The following is a 20096-nucleotide window of genomic DNA, read 5'->3' as shown; positions in this document are numbered from 1 at the left end:
GCTGACCTTTCACCTTTCTAGTGGTAATATGCTGATGACATCAACATGCGGGGGACAAAGTCGAACTACGTGTAATAGGTGGGAATTTAAATATAAAATATGATTTACAAATAGACAGGTTTTTGATCTAAGATCCAAACATCTGATATTTGGCATTTATTTAAAAATATATCTGATATCTAAATAACCCTTTTTAACAAACTAGACTTATTGATATTTATTGCTCAGGTTTACAAAAAAAAAAAACAAAACAAAAAAAACCTTGAATGATAGAATTTATAAACAAAAAGAACAAAGGATGATGAACGTTTTCACAGTTATATTTATCTGAAACACTGAAATACAGATGCTAAAACTAGAGCAGACTGTCTAATACTGTCCAAAGAAAACAATGATTAACTGAAGCTGCTCAGCGTCAAACTTTAACCTTTGTTTTCCCATGATTCCTAGTTTTGAGTCGTGGCTGGCTGTTGTTCTTCACAGCAGAAGACAAAGAGGTGGAGGGGTTTATGACCATCAGGTAAGAGAGAGCAGTAAATATAGTAATGGTGTTAAAGCTAAAGGTTTTATTTAATCAAATTGTGGATTTTCATTCCTCTTCTGTCATCTGGACAGATTATGGATGCTAAATCTTTCACTCTGAGAGTTGGAGTTGTAGGATATGGACATTTAGGTATGAACCCCACAGTCACATTCTTTGGAGGACTGATCATTGTTTGTCGGACAGTGTGTGGCTGGATTCTTTGTGTGATTTAGGGCAGTTCCTGGTGGACAGACTCCTCAAAGCTGGACCTGGCCTTGGTTTGGTTCTGGGTTTTGTCTGGAACAGGAATCCTGACAAGCTCAAGGGTTCAGTCCCCACTGAACTAATACTAGATGACCTGTCATCCTTTGCCAACAGGTTTAAATACACTCACATGCAACACTTTGCAAAAAAAAAGTATTTCAAGTGAAAAGCATGAAAAATAATATCAATCTACAATCATAGTCTAAACAGAGAGGAGAATGCAAGGTAAACATCAGTTCAATGAGTCATTCATACATCAGGGTAAAATGAAATAGAAAGGTTATGACGTTTCGAATATAGCTAAAAATATCCTCAGCATTACAAGTTTTACAATCTGTTGTTTCTAGCTTTAGCTCATCTGTATTTTATGGTAGAACCTCATAAATTTTAATACATAATAAACATTATCACTGTATGTCATGTTACAACCACAAACATCTATGTACAAAATAAAGTAGTGCACATTTTTTAGATTAATAGAAAATTGGGTTCATAATTTTTATTCCTGTCAACAAACATTGTGGTGGACTAAGATGTAAAATCCCCTAAATTTCTGTAGTTGTGGTTGTAACAGCATCCTGAACAGTGAAACGTGTATGAATCCCACTGCAAGGCAGCCAACAGTACCAACAAATTGTATTATCTGTTGAATGTTTTAAAGGAGTCTAATAATACTGATGGTATCACAGGCGCTGCGATGTGATTGTAGAGGTCTGCCATCCACAGATCGTGAGAGATTTCGGGATTGATTTCCTCTCTAAGTCCCACTTCATGGTGAGCTTCAGTTTACCTTAGTTTACTTTTCCCGACAGTCTAGATTTTTGTATTATTTTTCTCATTAAATGGCTACAAAGAGAAAAGCATTGGTTTAAAGGATGTGTTGTTGATTAACGCGCACCTGGAAACTGAAAAATTTATATTGAGTGTTATCTCCAGATAATCAGAGTTCAAGTATGTAAGCATGTGACACACAGCTTAAAGTTTTTTTTTTTTTTTTTTTTGATTAGTTCTCTGTATTCTACTCTTTTCTATTCTATACTATTCATCTCGTGCAGAAGTTCATATTTTTCCAAACTAACTTCAGAACATACACTATATTGCCAAAAGTATTTGCTCACCTGCCTTGACTCACATATGAGCTTAAGTGACATCCCGTTCCTAATCCATAGGGTTCAATATGACGTCGGTCCACCCTTTGCAGCTAGAACAGCTTCAACTCTTCTGGGAAGGCTGTCCACAAGGTTTAGGAGTGTGTTTATGGGAATTTTTGACCATTCTTCCAGAAGCGCATTTGTGAGGTCGCACACTGATGTTGGACGAGAAGGCCTGGCTCTCAGTCTCCGCTCTAATTCATCCCAAAGGTGTTCTATCGGGTTGAGGTCAGGACTCTGTGCAGGCCAGTCAAGTTCATCCACACCAGACTCTGTCATCCATGTCTTTATGGACCTTGCTTTGTGCACTGGTGCACAGTCATGTTGGAAGAGGAAGGGGCCAGCTCCAAACTGTTCCCACAAAGTTGGGAGCATGGAATTGTCCAAAATGTCTTGGTATGCTGAAGCATTCAGAGTTCCTTTCACTGGAACTAAGGGGCCAAGCCCAGCTCCTGAAAAACAACCCCACACCATAATCCCCCCTCCAACAAACTTTACACTTGGCACAATGCAGTCAGACAAGTACCGTTCTCCTGGCAACCGCCAAACCCAGACCCGTCCATCAGATTGCCAGATGGAGAAGCGCGATTCGTCACTCCAGAGAACGCGTCTCCACTGCTCTAGATTCCAGTGGCGGCGTGCTTTACACCACCGCATCCGACGCTTTGCATTGCACTTGGTGATGTATGGCTTGGATGCAGCTGCTCGACCATGGAAACCCATTCCATGAAGCTCTCTGCGCACTGTTCTTGAGCTAATCTGAAGGCCACATGAAGTTTGGAGGTCTGTAGTGATTGACTCTGCAGAAAGTTGGCGACCTCTTCGCACTATGCGCGTCAGCATCCGCTGACCCCGCTCCGTCAGTTTACGTGGCCTACCACTTCGTGGCTGAGTTGCTGTCGTTCCCAAACACTTCCATTTTCTTATAATACAGCTGACAGTTGACTGTGGAATATTTAGGAGCGAGGAAATTTCACGACTGGATTTGTTGCACAGGTGGCATCCTATCACAGTTCCACGCTGGAATTCACTGAGCTCCTGAGAGCGACCCATTCTTTCACAAATGTTTGTAAAAACAGTCTGCATGCCTAGGTGCTTGAATTTATACACCTGTGGCCATGGAAGTGATTGGAACACCTGATTCCAATAATTTGGATGGGTGAGCAAATACTTTTGGCAATATAGTGTATCTATAATCAGGGTTCAGTCAAAATTCATCAAGGAAATGTTGTGCCTGCCACTTAGTGCATAGTGGTTGCACTGGCATTAAAGGCTTCAAGGGGATAGTTGGGTTCAGCTGACAGGTAAAAGCATGAAACCTTATGGTGACACATGTTGCCATACCAGGTGGTAACTTGCTTGTTCACGCTTGATGGCGACTGGTGTTGCCACACCTTGTGGCAAATAGCATCATCACCCTTGGTGGGAACTGGTGTTGCAACACCTGGAGGCGACTGCAGTCTCCAAACCTAGTGGCGACTTGCTTCTTGATAATGATCTTTATAATGCAATCAATTGCTGTTTATTGTAGGCTTTTATTTTGTAGAGTACCTGCTGTCTTATTTTGAAGGACTAGTGGGACTGTGTCTTTAGCATACAGTTAGTGTCAGAAGCGATATGGAATCCATTTTATATGATTTCTTTTTGTTTTGAATTAGGATAGTAGATCCGTTATTACAATGAAAAGGGCTTTGTTTTTAAATATGTAATAAGGTATGTTTTGCAAAGAAAATGAAAAAAAAAAAAAAAAAACTGGTATAACAGTATAGGTCATAATGTTGAGCCATATGCTGCAATGAATTAGTCGGTATAATGTAGAAGTTTTTATTTTGTAGAGTCCCTGGTGTCTTACTTTGAAAGTCTATTAGGGTTGTGGGCAAAGAAAAGGGTCACACCCAGCAGTGATATAGCATAGATTTCCAATTGTTAAATCATTCTTTTCACCTGTTATTAGGTCAATAGATGCCATGTTACACTAGAAATAGGATTACTGGGATTACATGCATAAGTTAGATTACTCAAATAACATACTTAGATTACTCAGATTATTCGAATACATACATAGATTACTCAGACAACATACATACTTAGATTACATACATAGATTACTCAGACTACATACCGGTACATATAATTGAATGCAGGTGATGCTGTGGTGAGACTTCCAATTTCACTCTGCCTATTAGCTTAATTTCAGAAAACAAAATATGAAGTTTGTGGAAGCATACGGAAATGTTATACTGAATTTATTTTTACATTTTTATTCTAGTATTTAGCAAAGAGAAATGTATTCCTGCTGAGCTGCGTCCACATTTAGTTTTACAAGAACCACGTTGACACAGAGTGTCTTAATACCAGCGTAATCTAAACAAGATGGCCGGAAAAACAATTGTTATCCTCATTTCACTCTTGACACCAGTCAAAAAAACAAAACAGGCTTTGCACTTACAGCAGAAGAGCAATTGCAGCAGCTGGATTAATCAGCAGAAAATTGCCCTTGGAAATTTGGGAGTTTCTTGCCACTTGGTGCATGGTTGGTTTACTCCAGTAAAGGCGTAAACCATATGGCGTAAAAATATGTGGTTGGTTGAGTTCAGCTCGCAACAGGCAAGTGCGTCAAACCTTGTGGTGACATATGTAGCCATACCAGGTGTCAACTTGCTTGTTCACGCTTGACGGTCACTGGCGCTGCCACACCTAATGGGAGCTGGTATGGGAATCTGTGTGGTCATATGTGGTCGCGATAACTGACATTATTACACATAGTGGCAATTTGTGTTGCGATACCTGGAGACTGGCTTTGCCTCACCTTATGGAGAATGGTCTTGCAACACCCGGTGGTGACTTGCGTCGCCCAACTTGGTGGCAGCTGTCATTTCCACATGTAGTGTCGACCTGCGTCATGATAAATCCCAGTGACATTCCTCGCTCCTTGCATTGCTATGTATGAATCCTTCAGATACAGGATTTGTAACAGCTTATAAACTTAGTAAGGGGTTTTAAGAGGACATTTGTAGGCCCAAGCAATTTGATGTTGAGAGCAGACAGCAAGGTGCTGAAATAAGTCTCCAAATACTCTAAAACATCATTATGGGGTGTTCACAAGACTCTAGCTACTTTTATTGTGGTAGCGCATTAGAAAGGGAATGAAAAAGTGAATGTTTTATGGAAGGAGTGAATAAAAAACTCTGTCCTTAAAGACAAATGTGAAGGCCAAACAAAAATTAGCTGAGAAACCACAAATTGATTGATTGACTTTATTATTGATCTCACAGTGAGGAAATTCACTTGTCACATCTGCTCAATTGTTAAAAAGAAGTTGCCAAAAGGAGGAAAAGGTGCATTGGGTATATGCAGTATATTCTGAGCGTCCACATATATATAAAACGGGTTTTTATGTTTGTAAAACCTTTTTTTTTGAAGAACTGATATAACCATAAGGACTTTATGTGACTCACCTGAAAACATGGTGAACCTTTTAGGTGGGCTCTCCGTCTGCCCTCGCCAATCATGATCTGAACGAAAAGCTGCGGCAGGCATCTCTCCAACATGAACGGACGCTTTATATCCCCAGTGGTGCATTATGGGGAGGCCAGGACATCCAAAGAATGAATGATAGCGGGACTTTAAAGGTAATCCTATGGATGGAATGTTAAGATTTAATAAACTGCCAGAGAAAGCAGCTTTTTAAGGGGTGTTACCCAGATTGAGATTTGTTATGTTTCAATAACCAAAACATATGGAGTTCATTACAGGTTTGCAGAACTATCATAAGCATACGAGGAGCTGAATTAACAGCTAACCAGAGGTTTCTCTGAAAAATGTCTGGAATCCTTCCAGGCTTTGTTTATAAGAATGTCCAAGCATCCATCGTGCTATCGGCTGACAGGAGACATCCTCAGTGACTGGTCAGAGGGAGAAGGCAGGCGGGTTTTATTCAGAGGCTCAGTAGCAGACTTGTGTCCTCTCGCTCCTAACAATGTCAACACCATGGCAGCAGCAGCTGTGGCCGCTGGGTCGCTCGGTTTTACAGGTGTGCAGGGAGAGATCGTATCGGACACAGCGTGAGTCTCATATGTCACACATCTAAAAATTACAGCAGCTGGTGGTTTTTGTCTGAATTATCAGGGGCTGTGGCTTTTGCACATCAGGTTGAAAGACTTTCATGTGGTGGAGGTGGAGGTGACTGGGCCTGATGGTTTCTCAGTGCACACAGTGAGGAGGAACCCAGCCAAACTCGGAGCTGTGACTGGCAGTGCAACCTACAACTCCTTCTGGAACAGCTTACTCGGTGAGTGCTGTGCAGCTCCAATTAGCTTTATTTGTATTCTATGTGACAGATAAACACAAGGCTTCGTCTTTTTAAGGTGGAAGGAACTCACAGTTTACCATCAATTATGAATAAAAAGCAGAGATGCTTATTTTTCAGCTCCTTGTGACTCAAGTCGTCGAAATATTTCACAGTAATTACAGCTGAAAGTGCTTTAATGATCTCAGGCATTTTAAGAGATTGGTACAAATGAATGCCACAATGATTTACTACAAATATTTTTAGAAAACCATTGCTAATTTACTTCTACCTTGACAATTATGCACCATTTCTTTTGCTCACATGAAATCTGTTAAACCCATTTGTTTTGTGACTTTCAAGATAAACGAGGAAATGTTCAGGATAATGGAATACCTTTTGCACAACACTAAAAGTATATGAAAACCCACAAAAATAGAGATATTTAAGTAACTTTAATAGTTTGCAACATTTTGTTTCTTTCAGTTTGCAGAGGTCATGGCGGCAGAGTTTACTTGTGCTGAAAGTTGGACGAAGACCATAGAGGATCACCTGCACTGCAGGAGAAGGATCCCCGACCAAATCCCAGATAAATTAAAGAGCTGAGAGTGGATACGCGCGATGGACCTCTTCAGCACTGCAAACTTCAATCAACTGAATACTCAGTATAAAACAAGAGGCAGAAATCATTGGTAAAATACTAACCGATATAGATCTTCCCATTTTATTTTTAGTTTAACAGGTGCAACACTGGAGCAAACAATATAATTCATACAGAGGAGTGACAGAGACAGGACATCCCTGGTAAAGACCATCATCCAACCTTCATCTTGCTTCACAAATAAAGCACAACGCTTCTTTTACCACTTTCACAAACAAGTACTTCCTTAAACAAAACCAACAAATCTCCACACAAGTGCATATGTTGATGTTTTAACGGATGTAAAAATGTGGCTCATCAGCGACCGTCGGAAAACTGATACAATAAGGCAAAAAAAAAAAAAAAGAAAACAAGATGGAATAACACACATCATGCCGAGTTCCAGCAGAGGTTTTTGTTTTTGTAAAATCCCTGTATTGTGTGCTGTCCATCCTATTTCCAATCTGGGATGTTTGTGGTAAACAAGGCATTTTTGAAAAAACAAACGGAGGATTGTTTCATATAAATATGTCAAGCTGGTGAAAAGATGGAGGCCAATGGTGATCTTTATGTCTTCACTTTGACCACTTGTTAGAATAAATGTTAATGAATCTGTTAGCTTATTAATGCTTTAGACCAAAATTATTTACCGTTAGCCCTCTACCATGAACACAGGGCTTTGCTACCATTTTAGTTCACTGGTTCCTGTACCTATGCTTCCAGCCTAATGGTTACAGTGCTGGTGTATTTGAAAAATAAAATACCAAAACTAACAGACAATTTTAAGGTTCTGAGGTAAGCATTGGTTGGGAAGACACAGACAGTGATGTTCTCCTTTTCACAGAAAGCCACTACGAAATTCATCACACATGAATACAGCTGCACCCATTTATCAAGTTTGTAGTGCAAGGATGACTAATGATTGCAACAGATACATTTTTTCACTAGTGAGGTTCAGCATGATATTGTAATGCATATGAGAGAGCACGCCTCAGTTTTTCTCGCTAGCCTCTTCCTCCCCGCTCCCATTGGCTCCAAGGATGACTTTGCCTTTAACAGGCATGGTGTAGGGCTGACGGATGTTCACCCTATCCTTCTCGGCCTCCAGCTCCTCGTCATAGCGCTCGTCCTCATCGTTGTCTTCAGCCTCGCTGTGGTGCGGCGAGGAGTGGCGGGACAGAGCTGGAGATGGAGGCACTGAGGCTGGTCGAGGGTAGCGGAAGCCTGAAGCCTGTGAAAATGAAACAAGAATTAAATTAAAGTGACAGAACAAAACACAGAAAAGTTTGATGGGAATAAAAAAAAAACATTTTAAAAAAATGGGACCAAGATAAATAATTTCAAAACTTTTTCCCACCCTTTAGGCGATACATGTTAAACGCAATTGAAAACTAAACTACTGTGGTTCCCAGAATTAACCACCAGATTAAAATCATGGCGATTTATCAAAATGTATTAATGTTTAATGGACTCAGAAATGACCATTTTCTTTAAACACAAGCCTGCATATCATCAACAGAGCCCAGTACCTACAGTGAAGCATAATAATGGCAACATCATAGATTGGGTTGTTATTTTTCTTGCTTCAGGTGTAGCTGGGGCTCCAAATACTAATCACTGATAGTACGAAGCCTTCAGGTTTTTTTTCATCCTAGTCTTATTTTCTTTAAATCATAAAAACTGGGTATGTTGCCAGAGGGATATAGACTGAAGCGAACAGCCTTAATATCACACATAATCTTACCGAGGAAGGCTCATGAGGGTCATATATGAAGGTGTCAGGGAAGGCTTTGGCCAGGGCCATATGGCGGGCAGCTATGTAATACTAAAGCAGAAGAAAACACAATAAAGGTAAATTCAAATTTAGCGCATGGCTGCAAGATTATGTGCAGGATTAATAATCGTACCCTGCCAAGATATCTCCAGTCCAGAAGGTCACTCAGGCGCTCTGTGCGATTCCTCTGGATGATCCGCTGGCGTCGACTCTGCTTGCAGAACTGGAAAAGGAAGGAAGTGAGCTGGTTGCAGGACTCGTCGACACCCTTGTAGCGCCGGTCAAGGATGTAGATACCTATCAGGGGTAAGGGCACAGTGTGAAATGGAATCCCTTTCATCAATGTGGAAAAAAGTTTTTTTAAGAGTAAGGACAGTGAATAAAAGTACCCACCATACGCAGAGGGGTCTGCTATGTGTTCCTCCATGAAACATCCGAAACCCGACAGATTAGTGGATATAGATGGAATGCCCATCACCGTGCACTCAGCTGTTAACAACAGGAACATTACAATTCAAGCATAGCATGAGAAAAACATCAATGAGTTCAGCATTCATTTCCCATACCTGGTGTATAACCCCAAGGCTCATAGTAAGACGGGAAGACACCCAGGTGGCAACCTCTGACAAACTCCTCATAATCCATGGGAAGCAGAGGAGAAGTGGATGAAAGGAACTCCGGGTGGAAGATTATCTGGGAAAAAGGGGAAAAATGGTTGCATTTAAGCAGAGGACTTGATCACAACTAGATGTTCTCACAGAACCAGAATGTGTAAAATGAGAACATTTCTGAGGAAGTTCAACAGTCCCATCAAACTGCAAAATGCCTGGTTTAATTGCTGGTTTACACCAAACAGGGTTTTATGCCTGATACTAAAGATAAATGAATTTATAAAGATCGTTTCCAGTCACAGAACCACATTCTGTCAAGCATCCAAACGGCCACACATTCAGAGCCCCGATACACTGATCTGGGGGCTGTTTGGGGTGAAGTTGCACAGGGGGAACATGGACAGCTAGCAGGAATGAAACCGGTTTCAAATATCCCAATGATACTCTAAACAGTAATATATGCAACCTTCCTTTCCTATAAGTGTAAGCTCCATTTTGAAAAGCAAATATCACTTTTCTTTATCTGATTAATGGTTCAATTAATTAGAAATAGTCTTACTTTGGAAAGTGTTAGCTTAACTTTGTAATTATAGTTTTTAATTCCTTCAGCTAGAAAGTCAGGCAAGAGGAAAATCTATTTCCATATGTCTAAGATTCCACCTGCTCAGAGAGCTTATTTTCTGAAAGCAGTGTCGTTTTTGACAGCCATCTTAGATTTAGTCTTAGTCTTCAGGATGAAAACTATTATGATGGGGTATTTTCTGCCCCGTCGCTGCTGCCATGATCCTTCTGTATTCATGCAGAATGTGTAGCACTGCATGTCAGGAGGAGAGCAGGAACAGACAGGACACAGCAGCACGGCTAATACTGCTTAGCAGATTACAGCACGATAGTGCGTTTTAAATGTCTGACCGAACACCCACTAATTTTTATTTTGTCTTGTCTCGTTGATGGAAAGTCAAACCTATGACCTGTCATGTTTAAGTCATCAAAGATCCATGTTTAGCTAGTCAGGTTTTTTTTTGTCATCATGAAAAAAAGGAGCGACAACTAAATAATGTCGTCATCGTCTTCGTTGATGAAAACAACCCGATCTGAAAGGTTATTTTAAAGCCATACGCAACAGTAATCAGGAGTCTAGTTGTAAAAAAAAATGAAAGGGGATGATGGAATTTTTTTTTTTTGGAAGCAGACATAGCCTAATTAATATAAGAATATGTATGGAATGGTTGTTACATGTCAGGTATGCTCCTGACTTTGACAAAGGGACCTTACAGTAGAACTGCCGACAGTCCCTGGACTGGCATGGCTGTCACTGACCCTACATAGTTAGGGAATAATCTAGAGGACAAATTTCCCACTGGGATCAGCTTCATAGTCATGGTAGGCCACTTCAACTGTGGGCAACTCATAAGCCCACAGCCCGCCAAATGTTGAAAGGGCAATATTATTGCCAGAAATTTTACATATTCAGAAATTAAAAGTTACAGTGGATGGTCATTTAAGAAGGGGGACTTCATCCCCCCTCAACTTGAGTACTGACAGTAAGGGTTATATCTGCTCAATCCAAAACGTAAACTGGGTCTTTATGTTGGAGAAGGGAGCCTACGCTGCCAATAATGTAAACATGATCAATAAGCACAGTGCGCACATGTAAAAGCTAACCACCAAATGCATCAGCTAAGCCTCCCATCCCGTTCTGTACCTTGACTCTGTCAGCAGAGCTGTTGAAAAGGCCGATGCGGCGGACACAGTTCAGGATGGGGTCGCTGCTATCCTCCAGCATGTTGTGGGTGCAGACAGGAGGTTGGCATTGCCTCTGAGTCGCAAAGATGGCACGCTTCATTATGGTGAAGTCCTCTTTGTCCAGCATCTTTGAAACATCTGGCAACTGACCGCTAAAAGGTTAACAAAAATTTATAACACATCTAATTTGTATAAATAACTGAATTTTTGGTGGAGCTAATAAACGGGGCTAAACTTTTTAGTAAATGTGATTGGAAGTTAGTTTTTTATTGAGATTTTAAGTGATAGACTAATAGAAAGTAGAATGTTGTGGATGGTTTTCAAATGTTTTAATAAAAATGCACAGCCCACCCAATGAGTCAACCGCCATTTGCTGCAATTAAAGCTGCAGGTCTCCAATAGATTTGCAAATTACGGTACTTTTTTTTGGTGCATTTTTGCTTGCAAAAAACCTCAAATTCTGTTGGGTTGGACAGAAAGCATGTATAAAAGCCAGCTTTAAATTCTTACAACAGTTTCTAAATTAAATTTAGCTACGGACTTTGACTGGACCATTTTAAGACATTATAGTGCTTCCATCTAAACTGTTCTATTGTAGGGTCACTGTCCTGCTGGGAGGTGAATCTCAGGCCTCTTAGCAGGCCCTCTTTCCAGGAATAACTGGAAAGAGGGCCTTTTGTGGCCTTATTCACCTCCTACAATAATTCTGAGCAGCTTCCTAATACCTGCAGGCCAAAAGGATCCACAAAGCATGATACTGCCACCGTTGTGTTTAGGAGTGTAATTTTTTTTTCTACAGTATTTTGCATTAAACTCAAAATGTTCAGTTTTCGAACCTCTTCGGATCAGACTTACAAAGGTTTGTTTGCTTCAGTATTGGCCATATTACATAAACGATAAACTGTTTATGGTTTTAATGTGAAAAGATATTCAAGTGGTAAACAGATTTCTGATTTAAAAAAAAAAATGTGGTGAAATCTAGTCCGCTATAAATACCTTATATGTTTCAGGTTTTTACGCCAATTTCTGAAAATTGCAACCATTCATTTTTAATCTTGTTCAACATGGAGAAGATTCAGGTGTGGTCAACTTACACTAACAGTGATTCATAAAGTTTCTTTCCAAAGCGCTCCTTCACAGTCTGAGCTGTATCCCTGTCGGAAGGGAAAAAAAGAAAAGATATTTTATCATAAAATTGTACCTTAAAAATGCAGACATAACTCAATTAAACAAGCTCACCAGAGCTGCTTCCTGACTGCTTGGCCTTTCAAAGTCTCCACATTAAAATTGTTGGTCCGAGCTGGCATGATGAAGAAAGCTATAACAGTCACATCGCTGTGGTTCACCTGTGGAACAGCAGAACATTGAGCCAAGTTCTCCACAGCTGAGCTGCAACAGGTTCAGCAGAACCACTGCATTAACTTACCCTCAGTAGATAGTTGAGTCTGGCTAAAGCCTCTAGGAAGATATCTGCACCTTTGTTGGAGAATTCATACCTTCCAGCAATGAAGAGGAAAAGACACTTGTCCAGATTGAAATCAAGGTTCCTGATGGTCAAAACAATATGTGATAAAGTTCCATATCTTTATTTCCCACATTTAAATCAACTATTTTCCAAGAATTGAAATTGACATGTTTTCAGTTCTGACCCGTAGAAGTGACCCCTGACAAACTCCTGAATGCGACTCTTGCTCTGAGCGTGGAGGTTTTGAAACTCGTGCATAGCAGAGAACTTCTTCACGTTGAGCCCGTTTGGAGTGACGATGTCTGAGGACAAAATATGAAGAACAGGATAATAGGAAATAGGATCTCCATCGCACTGGGAAATCAAAATCTATATAGGCCATTTTTTTCTTAAAATACATGCATTCGTTCTTGGATTGAGGAGGTAAAAGACACATTTTGCCAATGGAACAAGACAATTTACATTTAAGATAAGAAAACACAATTGGATTGTCTTATTTCAAGTGCATATTATCTAATTATCTTATTATTATTAAAGTAAAAATACTCATTCCATTGGTAAACTGTTTCATTTACCTACTCAAATTAAGGGTAAATACACCTAATTTAATACATTTTTACATATTTCTAGATCGTTTTTCCAGTGTGGTAGCTGAGCTCAACGCTATACATACCAGGTTTCCTCTTGAGTAGGTACTCGGCCTCAATGGCTGTAATTTGTGACACAGTGGTGAAGACATGAGTGCAGTGTGCAGCCGCCCGCTCCAGACAGTAGCGATGGTAGATTTGCCGATCTCCAGCTTCTTTATCCACGTTGAACTGAGCAGAGCAAGGAGGAAGTGTATGACGTAAACTCAAACAATCAATCTTCTTTATTACTCTAATTAAAATAACAAAAATTAATATCTATTGTAAAATATTTATTTCCTATCTTTCCTAATCAGATGTTGGAGCAGACAACAGAAGCTGTACCTCTGCGAGGTTGTTGTAGAAGTCCACGTTTCCAGCACACAGGTAACGACCCAGCAGTGTAGCATGGGTGGTGAAGATAGTTGCAACTGGAAGCTGCCGCTGTCTACACAGCACCAGGCCCAGACCAGCCAGCCACTCGTGGAAGTGGGCCACAATGTGTGGAGGTTCCTCAGACTGAGCTGCATACTGCAATAATAAAAACAATGACTTTAATAGCTTGTAGGTCTGAGCTCTCATAGAGAGGTTATGAATGCTTTTAAAGACTTTCTACCGGTGTTTCCTCATCTATCTGTGGGGTTAACTGAACAGATGGTTTTAAAAAACATTGCATCCTTTCTTCTTTAAACAGGTTTGCTTTTTATGGGCAAAAATAACCTTAATGCAGGTGACCATATTGAGATGTTTAAACATTTTCATTGCAAATGTGGAAAAAGGCACTGGAGGGTTTCCCTGCCATAGAGAAGAAGACGTATGCTTGGCTAGTTTGTTAGAGGTCTCAGTATTTATACACAATTATTATTATTTTTTTAATATTTGTTTTGAACAAGTGCCTTTTATCTGACCGTATGCAGACAAGCAAGTGGTCTAAAGAAAGGGGAGAGACATTCAGCAAAGTTGGGAATGCCAAGACCTAAACCTGCGATAGCTGGTACATTTGAATTGGCAGCGATTGTAAACAAAAAACAACCATCTTAAAGGTATAGAGGAGGATCTTTTATTTCTGGGTGGATAATCTAAATAACTGGTCCTCCCAATTGCAATTCTTTGAAAATAGCCGAGGGTCATAAGAGAAAAAGTGTCTACAAAGTATATGAGGAGAAAAGAAAGGCCTCAGAAGAGGCAGATATATCCCGGAATGCTTTGCACGCAGAGCATTATGGGATTTGTGGTCACAGTGGCCCGCTGTCGCCATAGGCCGTTGCTACCCGACAACTAATAAAGAGGGCGCAGGCACTGCGCAGTGGAAGAGGAGTTACGTTACCAACGGAGCCAAAAGCAATGATCATCTGTTTGAATATTAAGTTAACAGAGTTTGCTATACAGTCCACTATTATTACAGTCCAATATTATATAGTGATTGAGGGATTTAGGGGTTAGGGGGCAGACATACGGACATGGTAGGCTTATATGAACTGTGAGAACAGCAACTTTTAAACAGAGCGTGCACCAGGAGAAATGGGCTTGTGCATGCTCTCGCATGCGTTTAATAGGTTTTCCCTCTCCGGAGCGGGTAGGAGGGTTGTGCATGTGCATTTTTTTTTTTTTTTGTGGAGAGGTCCTTCAAAAAATTCACGAAAATCCTCCACAACACCTTTAAGTCAGTGAGACTTTGGTAAACAGGATAGTAAACATCAAACCTAAACTTTAACTCTTTTTTTTTTTTTAAGTAAACATTGATTCAGATAAAACAAACAACCTCTAACAGTAAAGAGAAGCTACTATCGCTAATTTTAGGATTGCTCTTTGACATTAAATTAGTTCATCAAATCAAGTCAGATTTTCAGGGTCCAGGTCACTCAAATGGAAGCCCATTATTCTATTAACCTCTTACAAACTTTTAAGTCATGAATTCAATTTAATTTTATTGACCCACAGAGATGTCATCCAAACCCTGCTACTGACCTCTCCCAAGAGCCAGGCGGTGAGGAAGCCAAACAGCACAGCGTCGTTGGCCTCACGGTCAAACCACGGCACGCCAATGGCACAGAGCTCCCATAGCTCGCTCTTCCAGCGGTCCAGAGACCAGGCGGTGAAGCCAACATCAATCAGAACTACATAAGGACTGCCTTCAATAAGCCAGCGCCCAAAGTAGACCTGCAAAAAAAAAAAGAAAAAAAAAAAGAAGAAAATAGAGAACAAGTTTGGTGGTTAGAAAAGTGCACCAACAAACTTCCTGTGAAGGAAAACAAAATTTTATCTGCCTATGAAATATGATTTCATTTATAAATGCAAGCCCTATTTGTTTCTAATAAGAATTAGAAGTAATTTTGGGTTTTATGTTCACAGTTTTGGACCAATTATCAGAATCTAATGTAACACTCGTGGAGCCCAGGATGGAACATCAAGGTTGACCACACTTACACAAAACTTAGTTTCAAAAACTATTGAAGCCAGGGCTACATATATATAAGTAAGTATTTAAAGCTGATGCTTTAACAGCCTTATTTATGTTACATATACTTTTTAAACATATTAACATAAGATGTCCATCCATCTACAAACAAGGACAGCAGTGGTAACTCTGGAGGAGCTACTCCCACTACAGGTCAGGTCGGAGGATCTGTTGATGGGATGAATAATAGCTATGAACTCTACAAATCCGACTTTTAGGAAGTTGATTGCAAGAAGAAAACTACAGCTGGAAAAAGAACAAAGCGAACCCGTTTGCAGAGCTATGAAGGAAGAAGATCTGACACCTGAGGGGACATTTGAACTTTAAAATGATTTTTATCCAGTCAGAGTGAGATTGAGCTGTTTGCAAAGAGGAATGGCTAAAAATGTGATCCTCTAGATGTGCAAAAATCATACCCTCAAATACGCCTCTATGTTTGCTGCAAGTCAGGAGGACTGAAAATGAATGTTTGCTGCAATTTTCAGATCTTTATCAATAGAAAACCACAAATCACTTCCCAACTTTCCACTATGAACCGTTTTTGCTGCTATGCTAGAATTCTAAAATAGGTTTTTGGTGTCACATCACAAAATGTGAAAACATGCAATCATTAAAAATATGTTCCTTTTAGTTTTACCCTGGTCTCTTGGAGTTGTAATTTAAAGTAATACATGGCTGAAACAACATGAATTGATTCTGTAATTATAATCCATCATTTTATCCTCTGATGTGTGATTTTAACCGAAGGCTTAGAGGCTTTGTTGAAATGACTGGCAATCGCCCTTTAAATAGAACATGTGCTGCTTTTAGCTTTGACACCAAACACCTTAGAGAGCATTGAGTGACACAGCAGAAAACCTTAAAACTATCCCAATCAGTCGTCTATTTCTGGAAAGCATCTGTGTGAAAGAGAGTGGGACACCGATACAGCTTCTAACCTTTGTGGGGAAATGTCACCGACGCTCGAGTTGTCGTCAGGAACACAAGACTTAGCAGACAGGGAGGGGTTCAGGTTAAAGAGGGACTCTGGACAACTGCTGATCGAATTTCAGTGACAGTTTTTAAAGAATTGATTCATAACTCTTATCTATAATCCAGAAAAAAAATTCCTGTTGATAAAATTGATGTAGGTGTGTTCAGTATGTATGATAGTACCTTACAGCCACTAGCGTTCATTTTGTCTATGGTCCGCTTCAACACAGGATTGGTTGGCTCGATCAGCTCCACTTGGGTTCGTACGTTGCTCTCCACGTAGGGACCCACCAGGAAATAGTTCTCCCCCCATTCCTCTGCGGTCATACGGGCTTTGGTCTGGATGACAGTGTAGATGCCTCCAACTAAAAGTAAGCCGATAAAAAAACTTTTAAAAACCGAGTCAGAGTTTTCCTAAAAGTGTAAAATATAGAATCTATATTTGAAATTTCTGAGCAGCAATGGGAAAAAAAATGCAGGTACTGTTACCTTTGTTGGCAACCTCCCAAGCAATTTCAAAGAGGACAGCATCCTCCAACTCAAACTCCTCGTCCCACTCGTCAAGCCCTGATAGGGACGTGACGGACAGGCTGCGAGCCAGCGGCATGCTGGGTAAATATAGAAACAGTGCTTACAACTATGTGTACACAAAACGTGACAGTCAGGCAGTCCCACAGGCAGTATTTTGAAATCATACAGAGAAGGGAAAAAAATAAAAATAAAAAAGAGGCGTGATGGATGTGAAATAGTCTATTGCTTTTGTCAGTCTTTGTATTTAGCAGCAGCTCAGCTCAAATATAACTGACACTTTGAGAAATGCAACTTCCTCTTGACCAACTGCTGTGTGTATTACATTAGCCGGCTGTGACATAAACTCCACCTTTCTCAATTATTTCACTGTTTGATCAATTCCTCCAACTTCAACAACTACAACCTCAGTTTGCTTCAGAAAATAGCTGATATATTTACATCCATAAAAAAGGACAGCTGATTTTTTTAACCACTTTAGATTCTTACATATTTTTACAGCATATAGATTCCATCCAAATGTAAACATATCAATGTCTTTATTTTTCAAAATAAAGAGCAAAAAAAGCCCCATTTTGGATAATCATTTAAATCTTGCGACAACCACATTCTGGGTGCATGATTCAGACAGGTGGACCCCTTTTGTTTGAGTGTATGATTAATACTACAACTCATACCTGATTGCCATCTTAAACAGGATGAGGTTGCAAAAAAAAAGCCACAGATGATCAAGTACAAACATGATCTGCTTGCTTTTATTTTGGCAAGCTCTGATGCTCTCTCTATGAAATGCTGTAACCCGGTGAGGGTGGAACACATGGAAAACTACAAAAATGGGCCCTGTTCACATGAACATACAATAGGGTGGGGGAGGGTTTCCCCAACCTATGGAGCTGTGCTGTCCACTGCGTTTTTCCCTCTTTTCTCTCTATATGTCTGTATAAATGGAAATGGAACAAGCAGACCTGATACTATGAATGGTTAATCTTGAATTGCATCTATAATGGACAGAGTAGACTGACCTTAGGTGTAGGTCGAGAGGACAACCATCATAGCAGCTATAGGGGCCCCTTTACTGGTGTGTAACCTCCTAATTTATACTGCAAGCTGATCTATATTTTCCCCCAGCATGCAAAGTCTAAATAAAAGTGGATTAGAAATAAATAAAGTAGTAAATAAGTAAATGACCACTGCTGAAAGTATTTAGAGAGTAAACACCACATGCTGGAGTTGAGCTGTTGTCAGGGGCCCCTCTCTATAGGCAGCCACTTCTTACATATGGTATGATTTTGGCCTGTTTGCCAGACAAATAACCAGTTTATAAAGAAAAGCGTATGCTTTTAATCACCTGTCTGAGAACAGTGCAAATCAGACAGGAAATGTGGAAACTTTCCAGAAAGGTGCATTTAATTTAAATTTACTTTAGTTGATATCACGCCCTCAAATGCGTTTTAATTTAGTGCGTATAGCTCTCCATCTGCAAAGCATGTCGATGTGCACTTGCCTGAGCTCATTTAATGAGTTAGCGGGGTGGACGTGACATGAAGCACCTACAGCTCACTGAGAGGCCGAGTCCCAGAGCGCCTCTCTCCCATAAGCTTGTCAGTAACGGCCAGAGATAAAATATGAAGGTCGACTCACCCTTCGGTTGGTTCCCAACTTTCACGAAGACAAGTTAAACATTGGCAGCTGTCGTGGTCAGTCCGTAAAGGAGGAAAACAGTGGAGCCTAGTGAGGGAAATAAGGGGGCGGCGGCTTTGGTTAAATGTCAGCTACTCACATTGGTCTGCAGCAAAACGCTGGAGAAGCGAAGAAGGAGGGAGGAATGTGAAGTCCCCTACTGATTCATTATTCATTACGCTCACTCCTACTGGTCGAGCTGTAACATTTGACCCCGCCTCCGCAAAAAACGTGAAGATGATTGGATGAGTTCTTGAACCCAGGCTTTTTATTGGCTGGCTAAAAATTAAAGGGGCTCTACACATTTTTTCTTTCTTTGAACAGTTTAACATTATTGTTGTGTTGTGCAATGCTGAATAATGCTTAAAAAATAATAACTTGTATCTGTTAGTTTATCTTTATGTATGTATATCAGCTTTATTCAACTTTCCCACAAAGAAAAAAATATGTTATTATCAGCATATCTTGAGAGGAAAGGTTAGGGTTAAAACCTTGACAATAAAATATATTTCTGTAAATTTGTTCTAAGTAAGCCTTCTGTTGATTTTTTTTCTTTTTTTCTTTGTTTTTGTATGTTGTAAATCAGAACAATCCCCCCTCACATAGTTCACTTTTCAGGCTGGCAGTATTCTATTACTGTGTTAACTTTCCAAAATTAAGCAGCACAGATCCCAAGGAACTATTTTGTAGAATTAGGCAGAGGTGTTTATGTCCAACATTACACATCTAGACATATAGATTTTGGTTTACTTTAAAGTGCCACAGCTAACTATTTTTGAAGGAATAATAATAATAATAATACATTTTATTTAACAGCGCCTTTCTTGACACTCAAGGTCACTTTACAAATAATACAAAAAATAAATAAAAAGAGATGAAAATACAAAATACAGATACAGGAACATAAAAACAAAAAACAAAAAAACACAATCATGGATAGGGAAAAGAGCAGCATATTCACAGATAAGCGAGCTGGACTGGAACACCATTGCTCTCTTCTGTCTCAGCATGGCTTGTCCATGACAAGAAAATCATGCGAATGACACACAGATCACTCCTTGAGGTACATCCTTTGATCAATAGAGGTAATCCTAAAATAATCTTAATCCCCCACATTGGACCCAAAAAAATAAAATTGATCTCAAGAGGAAAATCCGATTAAAGAAATCCCCAGTCAGTGGTGGAAAGTAACAACATACATTTACTTGATTAGTGTGCTTAAGTAGTGTTTTTTTTTAGTATCTTTATCTTACTTGAGTAATTCCTATTTCATTCCACTACATTTCAGAGTCAGTTTCAAGGAAACTGCTAGTTACTTGTTCTTTTTGGCTCAGGTTCGCTTTGTAATCCATTGTTGCTGTTTTTGTTTC

At 39.9% G+C, this 20096-nt stretch overlaps 2 protein-coding genes across 2 annotated transcripts; one reads left to right on the top strand and one right to left on the bottom strand.

Moving 5' to 3' along the window:
• Window positions 1-13: 13 nt before the first annotated feature.
• aspdh (aspartate dehydrogenase domain containing) lies at window positions 14-7646 on the top strand. Its single transcript, XM_038282236.1, has 9 exons — window positions 14-78; window positions 451-520; window positions 616-673; window positions 757-901; window positions 1477-1561; window positions 5421-5570; window positions 5779-6002; window positions 6090-6229; window positions 6713-7646. Exons 1-9 carry the CDS (start codon window positions 29-31, stop codon window positions 6748-6750), a joined length of 960 nt encoding a protein of 319 aa, XP_038138164.1. The 5' UTR covers window positions 14-28; the 3' UTR covers window positions 6751-7646.
• On the bottom strand, window positions 6920-18847 carry gys1 (glycogen synthase 1 (muscle)). The gene is made up of 16 exons (XM_038282235.1): window positions 18688-18847; window positions 17008-17126; window positions 16702-16883; window positions 15057-15248; window positions 13434-13619; window positions 13136-13280; window positions 12647-12764; window positions 12424-12544; window positions 12237-12343; window positions 12092-12151; window positions 10957-11149; window positions 9207-9333; window positions 9034-9129; window positions 8774-8937; window positions 8611-8691; window positions 6920-8097 (listed from the first exon to the last, which is right to left on the bottom strand). The coding sequence occupies exons 2-16, from the start codon at window positions 17123-17125 to the stop codon at window positions 7858-7860; spliced, it is 2130 nt and encodes a 709-aa protein (XP_038138163.1). The 5' UTR covers window position 17126; window positions 18688-18847; the 3' UTR covers window positions 6920-7857.
• Window positions 18848-20096: the final 1249 nt, after the last annotated feature.

The sequence above is a fragment of the Cyprinodon tularosa genome, unplaced genomic scaffold (assembly GCF_016077235.1).
Source record: "Cyprinodon tularosa strain WSP-4 unplaced genomic scaffold, ASM1607723v1 ctg181, whole genome shotgun sequence".
Taxonomy (NCBI): Eukaryota; Metazoa; Chordata; class Actinopteri; order Cyprinodontiformes; family Cyprinodontidae; genus Cyprinodon; species Cyprinodon tularosa.
The sequence above is the reverse complement of the archived record's forward strand: the minus strand, read 5'-3'. Positions and strand labels throughout refer to the sequence as shown.